The following is an 18,378-nucleotide window of genomic DNA, read 5'->3' on the forward strand; positions in this document are numbered from 1 at the left end:
CTATTTATTCTCTTTTAAACTGAGGAGTACCTACAGCACAAGTTGGCAATAAACTGGTAAGCTATTATAAAGAAGCGGGGTGGCTGCAGCACATTCAAGGGTGACACATGGGATCCTAATCACAATTTAAGTGCCTCTCCGCTTTTCTCAGCTCAAAGAGCCCCGCTGCCCTACAACTTACAATAAGAAGATGCAGTAGCTGTGCAAGAACCTCTAAACTGGCCCTGGTAACCCACACTGTCCATATCAGAGATATTGCTGCTTCCCAAACACTGAGCAATTCCCAAGCAATGAGAAGGACAGGGGATGAGCTGAGCTCACCCTCACACACCTACATGCTTGTACTCCACCTAAGAGTCCTTCACATTTAAAACCACATAATTACCATCAAAAGTTGTACAGATATGTAACCCATGACAGAAACATAGCCATCTATGAAGTTAAGGCATGGGTGCCACTCCATGCTAGCCATACAGCTATTTGAAACAAGTAATTTCTCTGACTGACATTGCTAAAGAAGGCAGAATGTAATTACCTGAGCTGAAATAGGATACAGGTTCAACTGGATCTTTAATGACCAGGAGTGTTTAGGGCTTTCATTTCATGTCTCATTCAAAAGATAAATGAGTACCATTTGAAAGATTAGATTGCCAGCATACAGGGAATGTCTCTTCAGAAAAAAAAATCAAATAAGAAAGGGGATTTTACTCTTTCACGTAAAAACCCCACCATTTATGTTTGTCTCTGAAATGACTGATCTACTTAGTAGATATTACATGTTGAAAGAAATAATTCAGATGTTACACAGCTTAAATAGTAGAAAACTCCAGCTGCCTGAGTTGCTAAATCAGAGGTTCTCTTTTTAGAAGCAAAAAAAAAAAAATGATTGATGTATTTAGGAAGAACTCTATTTCTGCAAATGTGAAGGACTGAACAGATTTTTATCATAACATTATAAAACGTTTGAAAATAACCTTGACACATAGTTCCTTGAGGTTGAGTACGACTGTTATTTCTGTTATTTTAAGTTTACTTTAATCATAAGGGAACTAGCAATGAAAACATTCAACCAGAACAATCCAAGCTACTTTTATGCTTCATATGTACCTTATATTAAGCACAGTATTATTTTAACATCTTGCATATTCATTCTCTGGGGATTACAGGAATGAACAAAAGCTTAACTAAAGCAAGAGGAATCTGCACAGTGAGTTAGAGAGGTCTGAATCTGGAATAGGCTTTAATGCAACACTCTAGGAGATAGATTCATAGGCCTTTTTCACACTCAACAGATATTACTCTATTGATTTTTTGGTATTTCACCAGGCATGATATGCTGGATTATCCAGAAAATAGCACACTGTGAAAAGAAGTCTCCGGGTACATCATGTACTTTCTACAGAACTGACACTTCACTATCAAACAGACGACAGACAATAAAATTGTTTCACCTGATACAGAAAAAGCCTTGGAAGGGGGAAAGAAAGTCTAGAAGGTTCCATATCACCAAAACTTTCTATTTTCTTTCTTAGTACATAGACAGGATAACAATCCTAAAGAAAAACCTGTTTTCTTGAGTCCACACATTAATTTTAATTCATCAGACTTTGCAAAGAGACACCTCCTTCTGTTGTAGGCTTTTCTTCACTGGAGCAGTGTACACCAACAACCCAATTCTGTAGTCTTCCTGGAGGAGACTGTTGAAAACTATGGGTGTTACTCTTACAAAAACAGATACTTAAAAGGACTGAAATGAAACACAATTGTAGATGTTACAGAGGCTACCTCAGTTAATAAAGGATGACATTACCTTCAACAAGGGTTTAAACTCACATTTTCACCCCAACTCCTAAATCAAAATAATCGAATTAGTTATCCTAATTGTATATAAACTGCAATCTACGTAAGTCACATAAGAAAGTGAGTTATGTCATTTTATTTGCCTTCCAAGGATCACATGAATGGGGACACGATCTCTTCCTCTGAATGTCGGCCCAATGAAAGCAAGTGGAGGTGGCTATTGCTTTTGTGGTGATGAATTCCTATCAACATGGGAAAAGATCTTCCTGGTTACACTTATATTTTTTTCCTAATGCATCACTTCCATAAGTTTAAAGCATTCCTCTCATACCGTAATTTTTCAGGGGGAAAAAAATCATAAATTAAAAAAGAAAAAAATAGGGGAAAACTGACTTTTTGTCAGAATTAAATACACAATAACCTCTACAACATCAGCCTAGTGTTTTGCTCCATTCCTTTCACTTGTCACATTATTTCTCAAAAGAAATTGTGTTCTGATGACTGAGGTACATTTTCTCTCACCACACCTTGATTAATTTCAGTGAGATCATTCGAGAAATATGTTACCATTTACTGTATTAACCTTCAGTAGAAATGTGGCTCTACATAGTTCTCACAATTCTACAAATTTTCTGAAGAGATTGAATTCTCTGCCCCATTTAAAAAGGATCCTACTCTCACATTATCTAGTTAGATTTGTGCCATAGATCAATGAGTTAAAAATGGCATATTTATTATTGGTAAGTACAACTAACACAGCTTGTTCCACATAAAAAACACAGTCTAAACATTCTTTTATTTCATTAGAGCCATTTACTTTTTATTTCACCTAATTCAATTGTACTAGATCCTAAGGCTTCCACTCAGGTGAAATTCCCACTGAAGCCAATAAGATTTCTGTCTTAAAAAACGTGTACATCTCTGCACCTGCTCTGCACATCTCAAGTTATATTTCTAGGTTATCAGCAAATTTAAATATTCATGGTTGACTCTCCAGTCCAGAGCAGGCTATTAATAAGAAAAAGTAAGGTGGCAAAGAGTTTATTAAACTCAGTAATGTCCCCTAAATACTACCTGTAGTTGGATAGACTGAGGTAGTTTTTATTTAATATTTATTTAGTTAGTCCACTACCTATTCTGGTATTTCTCCTTAGAAACATTCTGTTTCTCACTGATGCAAACATCTGCCTGGAAGAACCAAAAAAGGGTGTTGGAATGTCCTGACAAACTAGGTTATAAAATTAGCATTACTGCAGTGCATGCAAGCCGATTTGGGGTTTTTAACATTAACCATACTAAAATGAGTTGTGGTTTGTAGTTAATTCATCATGAAGTAGATATTTTAAAGCAATTGTCTTTTCTGTACAGCTCACATCACAAGCATGGAAACTTCTTCATTGCAAAACAAAAATTTTATTAATACATTCATATATCTATTTGCTCAAATATAAATATTTGCTCACATCTTTGCGTGCTTTGTAGTTTTCTGTTTTATTTAACATATTCAATAGTGATTCTGTCACTTGAAGCAAATTTAAATCCCATGTCCCGGGCCCTCGGAATCCAAGAAACTGAAGCGTATACAACTGCACAGAAGGGGTGGGAGATGACCCTGGTGATAAACCAGACGAACACTAAGTCAGGGACCAAGCCTTTCAAAAAAGGGCCAATGTAACATGGCCTCAAGCTGGGAACAAATTCCAACAGCTCAGTTTGAGCAAGGCTTTTGTACAAAATTCGGCTGCAGGCAGTAGGAAGTTCAGGGGAAATATGGGGGTTTTGTACTTAGAGCTTCGGAGTTTCCTACTGCTTAGTTTACCTGTCTCTTTCTAAATGTGATGTTCCTCCTGTAGTACATAATTAGAACTCATGGATGAATAAACATCTAACACTCTATGTGTAACAGCAGTTGAAACAAAGAAAACAAGAATAAACAAACCTCCCTTTCCCTCAGTGATTTCCAGGTACTAAGTAGAGGGCAAAGAGAGGCCCTGACATTTTTGACCCATTTAGCTAGAATAGCCTATATTCCTCACAGCATACTCTTCTTTCACCTGGGAAAGACAGACATCTCCTTTTTGACTGTGAACACTGCCTTCAGCCCCTGCACCATGCTCTGCATCTTCCAGGCACAAGAGAGAAGCAAACCATACAGGCATCCTTCTATTTGCAGTTACATTCAACCTGGGGAAATTCACCATAACCTTTTCATGTGCATCTCTTCACCATCGCAAGACAACTTCTCCTTCGTAAACGTATGCCACTGTGTGACAGCACCCAAGTAGTGTAAGGCACAACTCCAGGAGTGTTGTCTTTGTCGAGAGGCTCCCTAAGGAGCAGCATGTGCAGCAAGGCCATCCCCAAGGAAACACAAGGACTCTCACTTTACCTCCTCCTTTACTTTGTACTGGAAGTTACTCCAAGTTGGACAATGTCTGTCTGGCCACTGGTTGCCACAAGCATCTGGTAACATGGGAATGAGGACATGTGAGAGCTCATAGAACATTTTTGGGGACAGGATGGTTGCAAAGATGCCCCAACTGGTACAGCTCATGTAAACATTTAGCTGAATGGTGCTCACATGCTCCTGTATTTTCTTAAACTTCACAGAGTTTATGCAGCCTTGCCCTGTGCAGGGCCTTTTGAAAATTCAACTCAAGTGTGGCAGAGGGTGTCTCTCATGTAGAACTTGATTTACTCAATCACCTAATTCTGCTGCACTACAGAGCCATTTTGCTTTAAAATGGTTCTATGGAAGTTGTGTTTGTTAGTCCTCACCACATCAAAAAGTCAATTTTTAATATACAGTCAGTTCACCCCATACTGCTACAAGGACCACTCATCTCTAATTTCAAGACAATTGCTAAAAGCTTTTTAAGAGATTGAACACAGGTTACCATCCAAATCTTTGTCAGGGTATCTGAACCTAGAGGAGATGGCATAATTTTATTTGGAGTTTCTCCTTCTGTTAACTCCTCCATCATCACTGGAAGTCTAGGAGAGCCATCAATCTCCTTCTAAGTTTCCTGTTCTTTTCCTTCCCTTCCAAAGCACCTACTGTAATTTTCTGTTTAGATTTTTAATGGCCAACTTTTCAGCAAGACAGACACAGTGAAGGAGTCAAATCTATTGCTCCATAAGAAAAAGAAGATGCAAAGACACTGGCTTCATGACATCACATCCATTCATTTCTTCAAATACCACATGTATTTTCAGTTCACTACAAGGTTAACAAAGGAATAATAAAACACAGTAGCTATTTCTGTAAACTCTATAATAAGTTCTATAGTAGGCCTTCACAATATATTAATCCAAGAACATCCAGAACAGGAACTGGAACACAAAGAAAATGGCATGCCAAGAAAATATCTAAAGGTATTTTTCTTAATGTTTAAGGCAAAAGAATAAAGGTTTTATAATCTGGGTTTGGATCTTACGTGCACTGTAAATTTTGATTAACAGAAATTGTCTTGATTACATTGTTTTGACTGAATCCAGATACACATCAGATGACAACTAGCTAAACTATGCCTTTCTCTTGTCTAAATAAAACCGCATCCTTAAGCAATACCTGACAGGCCCAGCTGGCATATAGACACTGGTCAGAGTGAGGTCAGTATAATTTGAGTGGAGAAATTCAAATTGTAGGAACCTAGAGTTGCAAGCATAATCCCAGACAGGGTAAGAAATGTAGCAGTACCCAAATTTCCAAGTGCAAGCTTTGGGGATCAAAGAGGGGGAAAAACCAACACAATTTTCTGTGACTTCAAAAAAAAAATACATCCCTCACCAAGTCAGAACACTATGAAAGAGATATTCTATGACGTGGTGGGTGGGTTGACCCTGGCTGGATGCCAGGTACCCACCAAAGCTGCTTTATCTCTCACCTTCTCAGCTGGACAGGGGAAAGAAAATATAATGAAAGGCCCATGGATTGAGATAAGGGCAGGGAGAGATCACTCACCAATGACCATCATGGGCAAAACAGACTCAGTCTGAGGAAATTAGTTTAATTTGTTACCAATCAAATCAAAGTAGGATAATGATAAATAAAAACTAAATCTTAAACCACCTTTCCCACACCCCTCCCTTCTTCCTGGGCTCAACTTCACTCTCTATTTCTCTCCCTCCTCCCCCCCCGCGGCACAGGGGGACGGGCAATGGGGTCTGTGGTCAGTTCATCACACGTTGTCTCTGCTGCTCCTTCCTCCTCAGTGAGAGGCGTCCTCACACTCTTCCCCGGCTCCAGCGTGAGCTCCCTCCCAGGGGCGACAGTCCTCCATGATCTTCTCCAACATGAGTCCTTCCCACGGGCTGCAGCTCTTCACAAAATGACTCCAGTGTGGGGTCACCAGTCCTGCCAGAAAACCTGCTCCAGCACGGGCTCCTCTCTCCACAGGTCCTGCCAGGAGCTTGCCCCAGCGTGGGTTTCTCACAGGGTTACACCTTTCTTTGGGTGCATCCACCTGCTCAGGCGTGGAGTCCTCCACGGGCTGCAGGTGGGCATCTGCTCCTCCGTGGGCCTCCATGGGTGCAGGGCACAGCCTGCCTCACCGTGGGCTTCACCACGGGCTGCAGGGGAATCTCTGCTCTGGTGCCTGAAGTATCTCCTCTCCTCTTCCCTCACTGACCTTGCAGTTTGCAGAGTAGTTGCTCTCTCATGTTCTCACTCCTCTCTCTGGCTGCAGTTGTTGCAGTTTTCCCCCTCCTTAAATACATTATCCCAGAGGCGCTACCACCATTACTGCTGGGCTCAGCCTTGGCCAGCGGTGGGTCCGTCTCGGAGCTGGCTGGCACTGGCTCTGTCGGACACGGGGGAAGCTTTTAGCAGCTTCTCACAGAAGCCACCCTTGTAGTCCCCCCACTACCAAAACCTTGCCACTCAAACCCGATACATATGACCACAAGTCATAAAATTATGAAATATTAGAATATTAGAGCCATTTGTTACCTGGAATGTCAAGGTATCATCTCAGCTAACATGAAAGATTAACATAGCAGATATTCCTTTCATTACAAACACACAAAAATACACAGATCCAGACACCTGAACATAACAAATAAGCTATACAGCAATATAAAAATATCCCTTGCAAAAAAAAAAAAACCACCCCAAACTCAGTGTCTGCTTAGTGTTTTTCCTGGCATTTGAAACTGTATTTTTACACTATATGAGGCAGCGTAAGCAGTACAAAAACAAGTACAGCCTCCTCATGCTATGGTCAGCTGGGAGGATGAATAGTGTTCTTGGACTGGGAGATTTCACTTTTCTTTGTCTTGGCAGTGTGAGATAGAACTTTTTTCTTCTACTGAGTTACTTGTTGATTTGCAGACAGATGTCCCCTTGATCCTCAGACGGTCTTAATCAGATTTTTCTAGCAGATAATCTTTGATCTATTCCCAGCTATCTTTACAAATGACAGCTTTGTCTCTTCTATCACATTAAGATATCACCCCTTGCCATTTTGTGGTAAGCACCACCGGGGCAAATGCTGTAAACAGCTTGGCAGCAAATGGAGCAGGGTAACCTCAGCCACCTGGAGCATCTGCCTTCTCTGGATCTGTCACACACTCAGGAGTGTCATATCAACCACAACCACTGTTTTCTGTAATAAGTTAAGCATTATTCAATTCACCCCTTCTATCTCGCACTATACTAGCTTTGCCTCACCTTGAAATGAGAGGCTTTAGAAAGAATCTCATGCAAAGCCTTGTGCCCACAGTTGCACAGCTGGTTTGTTTCCAAAAATAAACCTTGCTTTGTATTTTACAAAATATCTTAGATAGAGAAAGGTAGAGAGTTTTGACATTTAGCTTACCATACTCACTGAAAAATCTCTTTCTCTGCTTTGTGTTGGTTTTTGTTTGCTTATTTTTTTTAAACCAGGTTCCTCAACTTAAATGTCTTTGGTAGCTACACACTTAAAGATTGATCCAGCTCAGAAATCAAATAAATAGCACATGGAAATATAATTCCCACATTTTTGTCTATTTCTAGTGTCCAAAGGAATGTAGACTGTAGGGAGTTTTACCCAAAGGACTGCAGAGGACAACATATTCCAGAAGAAGCAGTTTAAGAAATGAGTACACGAAGTAGGCAGCTTCTTAGACAACTCCAGGTACTGTTAACTATTATGAAACAAATCAGCTAAAAACCTTCTCATTTTCACGATGTACACATGACATACCCACCTTCAAGATATAAGCATAGCAACATTTCTTTACACACCTGTGAAATCTATGACTGCACTGAAGAATCCATAGGTAACAATGGCAATACTGCAGGTATTGATTTCTTAATTACTTTTTTTTCACTCGCAATATAATGATTGGGATTCAAAGCACATTTCTCAGCCATGAGATATACTGAAAAATGACCTCTCACCCCAATATCAGACAATCTTTTGTGCACACAGTCCAAAACAACATAAAAAAAAATAAACCCAGTAATTATCACATCTTATGTTTCACTGCCATGTTTTACCCTTGCTTCTGACTGTTTACAATCAGCAGGTAATTCTTTGACAGCACTCTCATTCTGTGACAAAACTGTTCTCCAGTACTTTACAAACACTATGAATACACACGTAGCTACCACAAAAATATTTATCTCTCTGAGCTCCAGCCTATACAGTGTCCTTCTAATCTACCAGAAACATATTCTCCATCCATTGTGTACCAGCTCAGGCAGCAGCTGTCATGAGCCAAGGGAAGAAAGATGTGGTACAATCATTCTGAATCCCTTTTGAAGGTGATGCCCACCACTGCCAAAAGTCTTCTTGCACCTTTGGAGAAATACTGCACTTTTCCTGACTTGCCCCTAGTTGGGAACATACTGCTTCAAACCCTTCTGTCATTTCCTGCTCATTGCCTCAAGTTCTAATTTGTACAGACAGACACTGTACCAAACTCCCTTATCTCAGGTTTTTGCTACAGCTGATCACCATCCTGGATCTGTATAAAAGTGGATATGTATTTCTTAGGCCCACACATAGGACTTTACCACATACAGGCAGGTGTTCAAGGAGTGCAATTTCTAGGCACTCAATCATGTTTACTCCTGCCCTGGATATCGTACATTGTCCTGCCTAACTCATCCACACCACTTCATCAGTGGCAGTAATGCCTAACATTCCACAAACACAGAATAATAATGAACCCTGTCTACAAAACCAGCACTATAACTCCACGGAGCTGTGGCTCAACCACAAAGAGAGAAAAGCAGCTCAAGGAATTAAGGGAATTTTTTTTTTTTTTTTTTATGTTGTAAAAATATGAGATGGAGAAACATCACTGGATGGAAAAATAAGGCATTTGAGTCCATCCTGCCAACAACTCTCATACAGTACTGTGTCTGCATTCCTCTCTGCACACCAAAACGTCTCTCCAAAGCCTTTAACAGGGATCCCTGCCAAGGATGCATCTAGGCTTAAGCCAACAGTGTTACATCCAGTTAAGGATGCGTATCTCCAGCTCAGCCATCAGGCACATACATGCTGGAACCATACAGTAATGTCAGCAAAAATCTCACATAAAAACTTTCTAGCACAGGTATCGCAATATGATCAGAAATGGTAATGATCACATAGATCATTGATTTCAGCCCTAGCCAGCTAAACACAAAACAAACAAACAAAAAAATGATTAGTAATTCAGATTCTAAATAGAAAACAACAAAAATTCTGTAAGAAGCATCAAGCACATACTTAATGTTATGGAAGGAGGAATTACTCGACAGTATCTTTGGATATCAATTTGCAGTTCACTTTCAAAAAGAAAAAGCAGCCCCACAACTGTTATGATGATTCCTCATTTCAGGCAAAGCAACTGGCAAGAGGTAATTCTTCTTAGCAGCATGTTGAATTATGTATTTGTACATAAGCCTTAAATGTGTATTTTAATTTCACCTGAGTAAATTACCAACATAAATCCTATCCTTCTCAAATATCTCTGAATTTTTAATTAACCTAATATCATAATTTCTACCAGGCAGTCAGAAGTGATGAGTAACATATGATTCATATTCAGAAATAAATGCACCTGCTTTTCAACATTTCTAATTACTGGTTCATTTTACCCTTTACACTATGTTGAAGCCAATTTGGGTCATACTGTTTTTAGCCGGTGACGAGTCCTTTCAGCTCACAAATAACGTATAAGAAATTGCTGTGTCGTCAGTTTGAAGGACATTTTTAAATGCACCGGGGCAAACAGAATATGTTACCAAAACAGATAATTTTACATCTGCTATGCATCAGTTCACCATGAGCTTCCATGAGACAAGATTTTACAAAGAACATTTAAGCTTTGATTTAAAGTGATGCCCCACCATTTCACCATCTTCAGCTCATGTCATAATGATTGAGGGAGTGCTACCATATGTTAAATATAACTAAGTGCTTTCTTCTAACATTACAGGCAACGTGAAAAAAAAAAACAAAACAAAACAAAACCAAAACACAATACACCAACTTGTTTTTTTAATACTTTCAATATCCTCTAAAAACACTGCAGCAAACTGCAGTGAGACTATGAGGAAAGTCTTTACTTCACTGTCCCCTCTTCCTGACAGCACTACATCTTTGAGGAGTAAGCAGGTAAGCAAAGGGAAGCCTGCTTCACAGGTGGATCATCACCTTTCTACTCTGAACATTTAGTTTTTCCATGACAGGCGCCTTCAGAAGGCTGAAGCTGTTCTCACATAGAACTGGTATGCACTTAGCCACTGAAATACGCATATGACATAAGGTATACCTGCTGAAGTTTTCAAACTCTCTAACACAACCAAAACATGACAATGTCTCATACGCAAAGCCCTATTTATTTTCAAACCAGTTTGCACATCAGACTTCTCATTTACCATCATTAGCTTGACTTGTAGCATACTGGTAAATCCTACCCATCTTCAATGAAAAAAATAAACTTCCTTTTAGTTCAAGTCATATACATTTTATACACAGAATCTAGCTCCTTCTGACATCTACCTCTAAATTTCTTGATATAATGACAGTATCATGCCTGTCATGTTTCCTTTACTGGGTGTGCTAATTCCTATTTTAGATCAAAACAATAAAATGGATGTGAAAAACACAGGAGTCAACAACAGTTATGTCATCCATTTATCAATTTTAAACCAACACTTCAATAGTTTAAAGAATCTGTGTTCTAGTTATGAAAGTCCCTTTACAGCTATAAGAAAAAAGATAGTTCCATGATTCTTGGGTGAAAGACATGTAAGGCAGTTGGAGCTGAAAGCTGGCCTGAAGCCACTGGCTCCCCAGGTAGGTAGGGCACCCCTGGGCAATGCAGGTACAGTATTTTCACATACACACAATATGACTCTGGTATCCTGCATCCCTCTGAATACCGTTCCCTCTGAATAACAGATGTTTCAGAAAGGAAAAATCAAATTATACATGGGAGAGGGTAACCAGCAGGAAGGATTAGCAGCTGGGGAGCTATGGCAGGTAAACTTCTTGTATTACTTCCTCATGTATATTACCGTTACTTACTGCTGAATGTCAGGAGGCTTGGGAGCTTTTTTCTATTTAAAGTAAGTAACACAAAGTCCATAGGAAAAAAAAATGCAGTACTCAAATTTATTCAAGATGATATTAAAATACTAGTGTCCTAGTTCATTCTTACATAATTAGAAACAACTCTGACAACTAGAAACTAGGGAATTTTAGTATACAGTGATTTACATATATCCATAAAAAGCTTTAGCAGCTTTCAGAAGCTACTCAAAGCAGATTTGTTGACAACTGGTCTTAAGTTACTTTGTATATTATAACACAACAGCCATGTATTAAACAGACACTCCTATACACAAATTACTGAACAATCTCTGGGTAACAAGTGGTTCCAGTTATTTAACTTATCCTTTAAAAGTTATTTCTTGGTTTTCTTTTTTTTTTTTTTCCTATAAAAAAACCTCACCAATTGTAATCTTACCCATACTGCAACCTGCATTAACAATCCACTTTATTTCCACCAGTAAAGGCAAAAGTTTTATGAACAAACACGTAACACAAAACCCCCTATAATTAAGTGAAATACAACCTCAATAAATACTGACCAAAATCAAAACCCAAATCTGCTGTATAAAGAATCTAATCAGTCCTACATGGAATTCTGTAAGATCCCTTCCTTCTCATTGAAGGCAGACAAGGAACCAGATCTCTGTGAAACAAACCAAAAGGTGGGCCTATGAGGTTATCAGAAGCAAATCTTGAAACAGAAAAAATCTGGGAAAAGACAGAATCAAATCATCACTGGTGAGATATTTGAATAGCCTGTGATTCTATGAAAATCAGTGGGTTCAGTGACTTACAAACAAATAAAATCTAAGAATTCAATAACGTTACGTGAAAAGCAAGAATCCGAATTCTGGTCTAATTTGCCCAACAGATTCAGAAAAAGTAGAAGGTAACCTTGAGCTTGAACCACAGGAAATCGGTAGAGTAAACAGTTTTCATTTACCATCCCCTCTAATTAACTAAAATAGTCCACTGGAAGGAGCAGCAGATACATGTCTGATTGTCTAAAACTTCCCATATTTAATTTAATACTAGATTTCAGTTAGGAAAAGGCAGCTATGGAACAGTCATATCTTCAATGAACAGAAAGTATCAAGCAGAACGAATGAATGGAAAGTAATTATTTCTTAATTCAGCATATCATATTTCTCATTACCAAAGAATAAGTTGTGTTTCAGTAAGGCTTTACCTTTCTCACAGTGACTTCCTGTGAATCCAGAAGGGCAAACACATTTGTTGGGGGCTACACAAGTTCCACCGTATCTGCACCCTTCTTCACAGAATGCTGAAAAATAAAAGGAATATGTGGGTCCTACTTAATTTTTTAAAAGTTCAATATACATTTGCAAGATACTAAGAAAAACATCTAAATTCTAAGCAATTAACAGAACTCAACGTATTAAAATTCAGTCCACCTGCAAATACAAAGAGATGTAACTCACTTAAATGACATGAGGAAAAGTCTCAGATTACACCGTAGGCAAACCACCTCACCAATAAAAGATTAATAACCATCTGGAAGAAGAAAAGAGGGAAAAATACAACATACTATTTTAACAGGGATGATCTTTCAATTATACCCAATATGAGTATTACAATTACAATGCTCTGGTGATCCACAGAAAACAGACTGGTCAGATACTGTTAACTACTTTGTTTCTTACTTCTAACAAATACACGTTACTAAAACGTCTGTAATATTATCCTACTTTTTTATTTTGAAGTGTAAAGCATACTTTGGGGAATCAAGAAATGAAATAGGGTGAAGCTCATGACTGAAAACAGAAAAGAAGGGCTCAGCCACAAGATAATGCTTCTAACTGAGGTGTGATTCTTGACAGGGCAATATAGAAGTATGTTAGAAATGTATTTGTCCAATAACTAGGATTTGGAACAACTGATGGATCTGACATCTTTTCTTACAACCACACTCTGTGGTGTTCCTCTCACTTCTAGCAGGAAATCCACTAACTGTGCAAGGAGTATACCAGCAGTTTAATGTTATTCTTTTTCCTTTCTTTTTGTTGTGTGTGTACAAGTAGTGGCACTGAGGTAAGAAGGGGAAAGAAAACGGCAAGCACAGAACATGATCTGTTTTGTAGCGTTAACTCAAATAAGACCTTTTTGCCAAGACTAAGAGCAGGCCCTATCCACAACACGCACTCCACCCTGGCCAAGATATTTACTGAACTTCCCAAGTTACTCAGTGGGTTTGACTGCACTTAAGAGGGAAGTTACAATTAATATTTAAACAGCAGCTCTCTGCATCTAGGCTAATAACAGAATTGCAAAGTGTTTCCTGCAAGCTAAAATCACAGATGGAGTGTTGGCAAAGAGATGTTACAAATGCTATGAAAAGGCTTAAAGTGCTAGATAACAGAAGAAATGTTTAAGATTTATTTTCCAATGCATTAAAAAGAAAAATAAAGTGAATAAAGTACTAAACATTAAAAAGAATCTTTTGTAATTGTTAACCACTTAGAGGCAAAAAAGCACACCATCATATCTCTTGACTGAATTGATAGACAGATCTGCTTTCCTCTAAACATATAATTCATAGCACGCCATACTGTTTTATGGAGGATAACACAGGGAGAAAAAAAATAAAGTGAGTTAGAGAAGATAGCAGTAGAACATCATAAGCACTCCTCTGACTGGCGTGTGGCAGTGGTGTGGAGAAAGCATGGGTTTTGGCCAGTAACACTTCCTGCTCATCAATGGACACACTCCATAGGGCAATCTTCTGGAATATATCTATTTTCAAACCAGTCAATTTACACTGTACAGGAAAAAGAGAAATATGGCTTAAGAGTAGTATTTTTTTTTTTTTTTTGCATATAAATATTTGTAGAAAAGTATAACTGTGCTGAAAGTACTAGTATGAAATTCAGCTGTAAAATATATGAAAAACATGATGAGACTCAAAAGATCCCCTCTGGAGATCTTGACAGAATTTTTCTCATTTCTAATCTCAGCATTTACAGAGAAGATGCAAGTTAAATTCTTCATGTCGATTTATTTCTGGTTTGAAATTGAGAGTGAGCAGAGACTTTCATGAAGTATTAATACATTTCTGCATGGCATCGAAAGAAATAGAATTTGTGGAAGAGTAGATATAAAAGGCAAAAAAGGAAAACATCGGCAAAAAAAAAAATCTACCTGGACTTGTGCAAAATATTTGACACTGTCCCACACAATACTCTCATCTCTAAATTCCAGAGTCATGGATTTGAGGGAGGGACCACTCAGTGGATAAGGAATTGGCTGGATGGTCGCACTCAAAGAGTTGCGATCAAAGGCTCAATGTCCAGGTGGAGAGCAGTGACAAGTGGCATTCCTCAGGGGTCAGAGTTGGGACCAGGGCTGTTTAACATCTTTGTTGGTGACACGGGCAGTGAGACTGAGCGCACCCTCAGCAAGTTTGCCGACAACACTGAGCTGTGCGGTGCGGTGACACGCTGGAGGGAAGGGATGCCATCCCGAGGGACCTGGACAGGCTGGAGAGGTGGGCCCACACAAACCTCACAATGTCAACAAGGACAAGTGCAAGGTCCTGCACATGGCACAAGGTAATCCCAAGCAGAAATCCCGGCTGGGCGAGGAAGAGATTGAGAGCAGCCCTGCAGAGAAGGACTTCGGGGTGTTGGTGGATTCAAAACTGACCATGAGCCAGCAATGTGCGCTCACAGCCCAGAAAGCCAAACATGCCCTGGGCTGCATCAAGTGCAGTGTGGCCAGCAGGTCCGGGAGGGGATTCTCCCCCTCTACTGTGCTCTCGTGAGACCCCCCCTGCAGTGCTGGGGCCAGCTCGGGGGTCCCCAACAGCAGAAGGACACGGAGCTGCTCGAGCAGGGCCAGAGGAGGCCACGAAGATGCTGGGGGGGCTGGAGCAGCTCCCCTGGGAGGCCGGGCTGAGAGAGTTGGCGGGGTTCAGCCTGGAGAAGAGAAGGCTCCGGGGAGACCTCAGAGCGGCCTCCCAGGGCTTAAAGGGGGGGCAGGAAAGGTGGGGAGGGACTCTGGATCAGGGGGCTGGGGATAGGATGAGGGGTCACAGTTCTAAACTGAAAGAGGGTACATTTAGATTAAATACAAGGAATAAAGTCTTCGCTGTGAGGGTGGTGAGACACTGGCACAGGGTGCCCAGAGCAGCTGTGGCTGCCCCCTCCCTGGAAGGGTTCAAGGCCAGGTTGGATGGGGCTTGGAGCACCCTGAGCTGGTGGAAGGTATCCCTGCCTGTGGCAGGGGGTTGGGACTAGATGATCTTTAAGGTCGCTTCCAACACAAACCATTCTCCGATTCTATGAAAAAATAAACAGTTCATCTACAACATATACCATACTGCACTGAGAAAGAACTACACCAGGCTTTCAAAATAAAACAAGTCAGAAAGAACATAAAAAAAGAAAATGTTCATTGTCTATAATAATCACACAAGTCCATTGAAAGTTGCTTGAGCTGATAGGGATAGGTAGGTAACAGGGCTTCCCTTAGAGCTCTTAAACACTTTTTTTGCCACCATAACCAATACTACTCAATTTAGCAATGTCAAATGTCTGCTTCTTAAAATAAATCCTATTCCTAGGTCTGCACAGTAAGGTGGTGTTTTCTTTTGTTCTTTTTAATATTACTAAGAGAGAAAGGCTTATGAGACATAGCTGGACATATAAAAGACTTTTCCCATTATTGCAAAAACTGTGCTATGTCAGTGCAGCAGCCAGGTCTTGACATCTATAGGCACAGCCAAGCATGCTATTCACATCTGGGAGAGAAAGACTGGGATGCCTGCCACAGGTCAAAACTCTATCTTTCTATTTCTTCCTACATATCCATATCAAAACACACCTCCTACATGCATATCCAAACGTGCCAGCACTTGCTTGTCAAGCATTTTGAAATTCCCTTGTCCTTTACATGTCACATCTTAGCAACTTAAAAAACCCCCCTGTATCTGTACAGAGACACCCTGGAGAACTGCTGTACTAAAGGTTCCTGAGCGAAGGGACTCTGTACTGCCCAAGGCATCAGGAGTAACTGAGGCACTAGTTTGTTATATGGATGTCAGAGGATAAATCTGAGGAAGAAGCTGGACAACAGCTGCAGAAGGAAAGAATTCAACTCTCCTTTTCAATTTGGCAGACACTGAGAAGCCCCCTGCAATACAGACTAACTCTGTCTTTGTTGCTTGGGGTTTGGTGGATTTGGGGGAGGTGGTTCATTCTTACATTTTTATGCAAGAGAAGAAAACCCCAAGTAGGAGTGCCAGAATTATCTTGCTGTTCCCCAGATGGCTCTTCCACAAGCCCTCTAATTCCTGCATTGCAGGCCCGCAGGAAGCAGTAGCATCAAATCCACAAATCTCAGACCATAGTTACAAAATCAAAATGTTTGTCTAAAGGGTACTTTCCTTAAGTACTATAAAAAGAGCTCACTGTGTTATATGTAGTACTGACAACACTATTCTGAATTTTAAGAATACTCAATACCTCTAATAATAGGAACTCAGTTTCAATTGCTAGCAATTTTACCAAACTTCACTTATTTGAACTATTTTCTCTAAGAGTGCTGCCTCTGGCTAAGCCTTTTAGAATATTTTATCAGAATTCATTCATTTCCAACAATGACATTTTTCCTTTACACCCTTAGCAAAAGACATTAATTAAGGAAAATTTTTACATCGTTTCTGTACCTATGCCTTAGGGACAAGAGGACCCAACAGGGAGCAGCTCAGTGACTGAATAGTAAATCAGCTGGAGTGCCCATGCTCTCATCAAACTACTTGTTTTGGTGCTTATGCTTTGTTATACATCCTATGGGCTGTAGGATCTAGACCTCCACAGTGGTTTAGACCTTTTAAAATCAAAACTCCATTTGGGGGGGCGGGGATGGGGACCCACCAATACCACAGAACTAGCAGTTATAAACCTTGACTGTAGACTCCCTCCTACTCAAAGAAAGTTAACACTAGAAAGATAAATTGTGGCTGGATTGTATTTTGCTAATGTATTCCCAAAAATAGATCCTGTCTCTGAAATTATTTGCAGGCTGACAACCTTGTTAAAAGGGAGAATGGTTACTGAATTTATAATAAAGGTTTTATCAGGAAAATTAAGTGAGGATGCCATTAGGGTAAAGCCTACAAGAGTAAATCTCCTTTGTTAAGAGTCTTGCTCAGTTTTCCGTATGTAAAGGAAAGAGAATCTATTGATTTCAGGAGGCTTCTGCCAAAGTGAACAGATCTCCGTAATGCTAACAGATTTCTTCCTCCAAAATAAAAGCCTTTATCATATAAAGACCTTTCCTACATAGACATAATTTCTCTGCGGAAGAGGAGTTTTATTTTTGATGCATGTCCTCCTTGATGATGGATCTGTAGAGAACAAACGGCTAAAATTATAAATCTGCTGGATATGTCAGTTTTGTGATAATGTTGGAGGGACAGTGGATTCTTGGTGTGGAGCTCCTCAAAGAGCAGTATGGAAGTACCCACAAACTTGGTACCGTGCTCCTGGACACGCACAGGCTCCATACCAACTGGCCTACGTATTTATGGGGTAGTTTCTTTTTCCCTGTCCAGTTAAACAGAGTTATATCCTCTCCCAATGAGGCTATTATGGACATCCCCAGGAAGGAAAAGAAGTTAGCAGAAGCTAGAGCCTTTGAGTGCAAGGTGTGGAATCTCTAACATTTCTGTAGATTCCTTTTGTTCTTCCCTAGTTCTCAGCTGTAATGCACAAGAGAGCCAGGGTGAGGGAGGCATGCCAACACTAGCTTCAAATATTTTTTATTGTCTGTTATTGAAAACTGTAGTCTCTTTTTAGCCCCTCTGCTTACAAGACACAGGGAAAGCTGGACAGTTTGGGTTCCAGCCTCCTTTCTACAAAGCTGAAGGAATTGCCTTGACTACTCTAATTTTTTTGTATGGTAGCACAGTAAAATACTCCACTGTCCTACTGTAGGAAAGCAGGTAGAGCAGTGTGCAACCCTCAAGGTTAAGCAAATACCGTTTCCTTCCAAGTGTAATACAGTAATTATTATATAA

At 39.9% G+C, this 18,378-nt stretch overlaps 1 protein-coding gene across 2 annotated transcripts in view; it reads right to left on the reverse strand.

Moving 5' to 3' along the window:
* The window catches only part of NELL1 (neural EGFL like 1), a 296,981-nt gene that overhangs the window by 57,515 nt on the left and 221,088 nt on the right, over positions 1 to 18,378 (reverse strand). For both annotated transcript variants that reach the window (XM_042785467.1, XM_042785466.1), the window contains exon 15: positions 12,529 to 12,624. In XM_042785467.1, coding sequence (XP_042641401.1) covers positions 12,529 to 12,624 — 96 coding nt within the window. The remainder of the gene's footprint in view (positions 1 to 12,528; positions 12,625 to 18,378) is intronic.

Source organism: Tyto alba, unplaced genomic scaffold (assembly GCF_018691265.1).
Source record: "Tyto alba isolate M040663 unplaced genomic scaffold, T.alba_DEE_v4.0 Super-Scaffold_8, whole genome shotgun sequence".
NCBI classification, from domain to species: domain Eukaryota; kingdom Metazoa; phylum Chordata; class Aves; order Strigiformes; family Tytonidae; genus Tyto; species Tyto alba.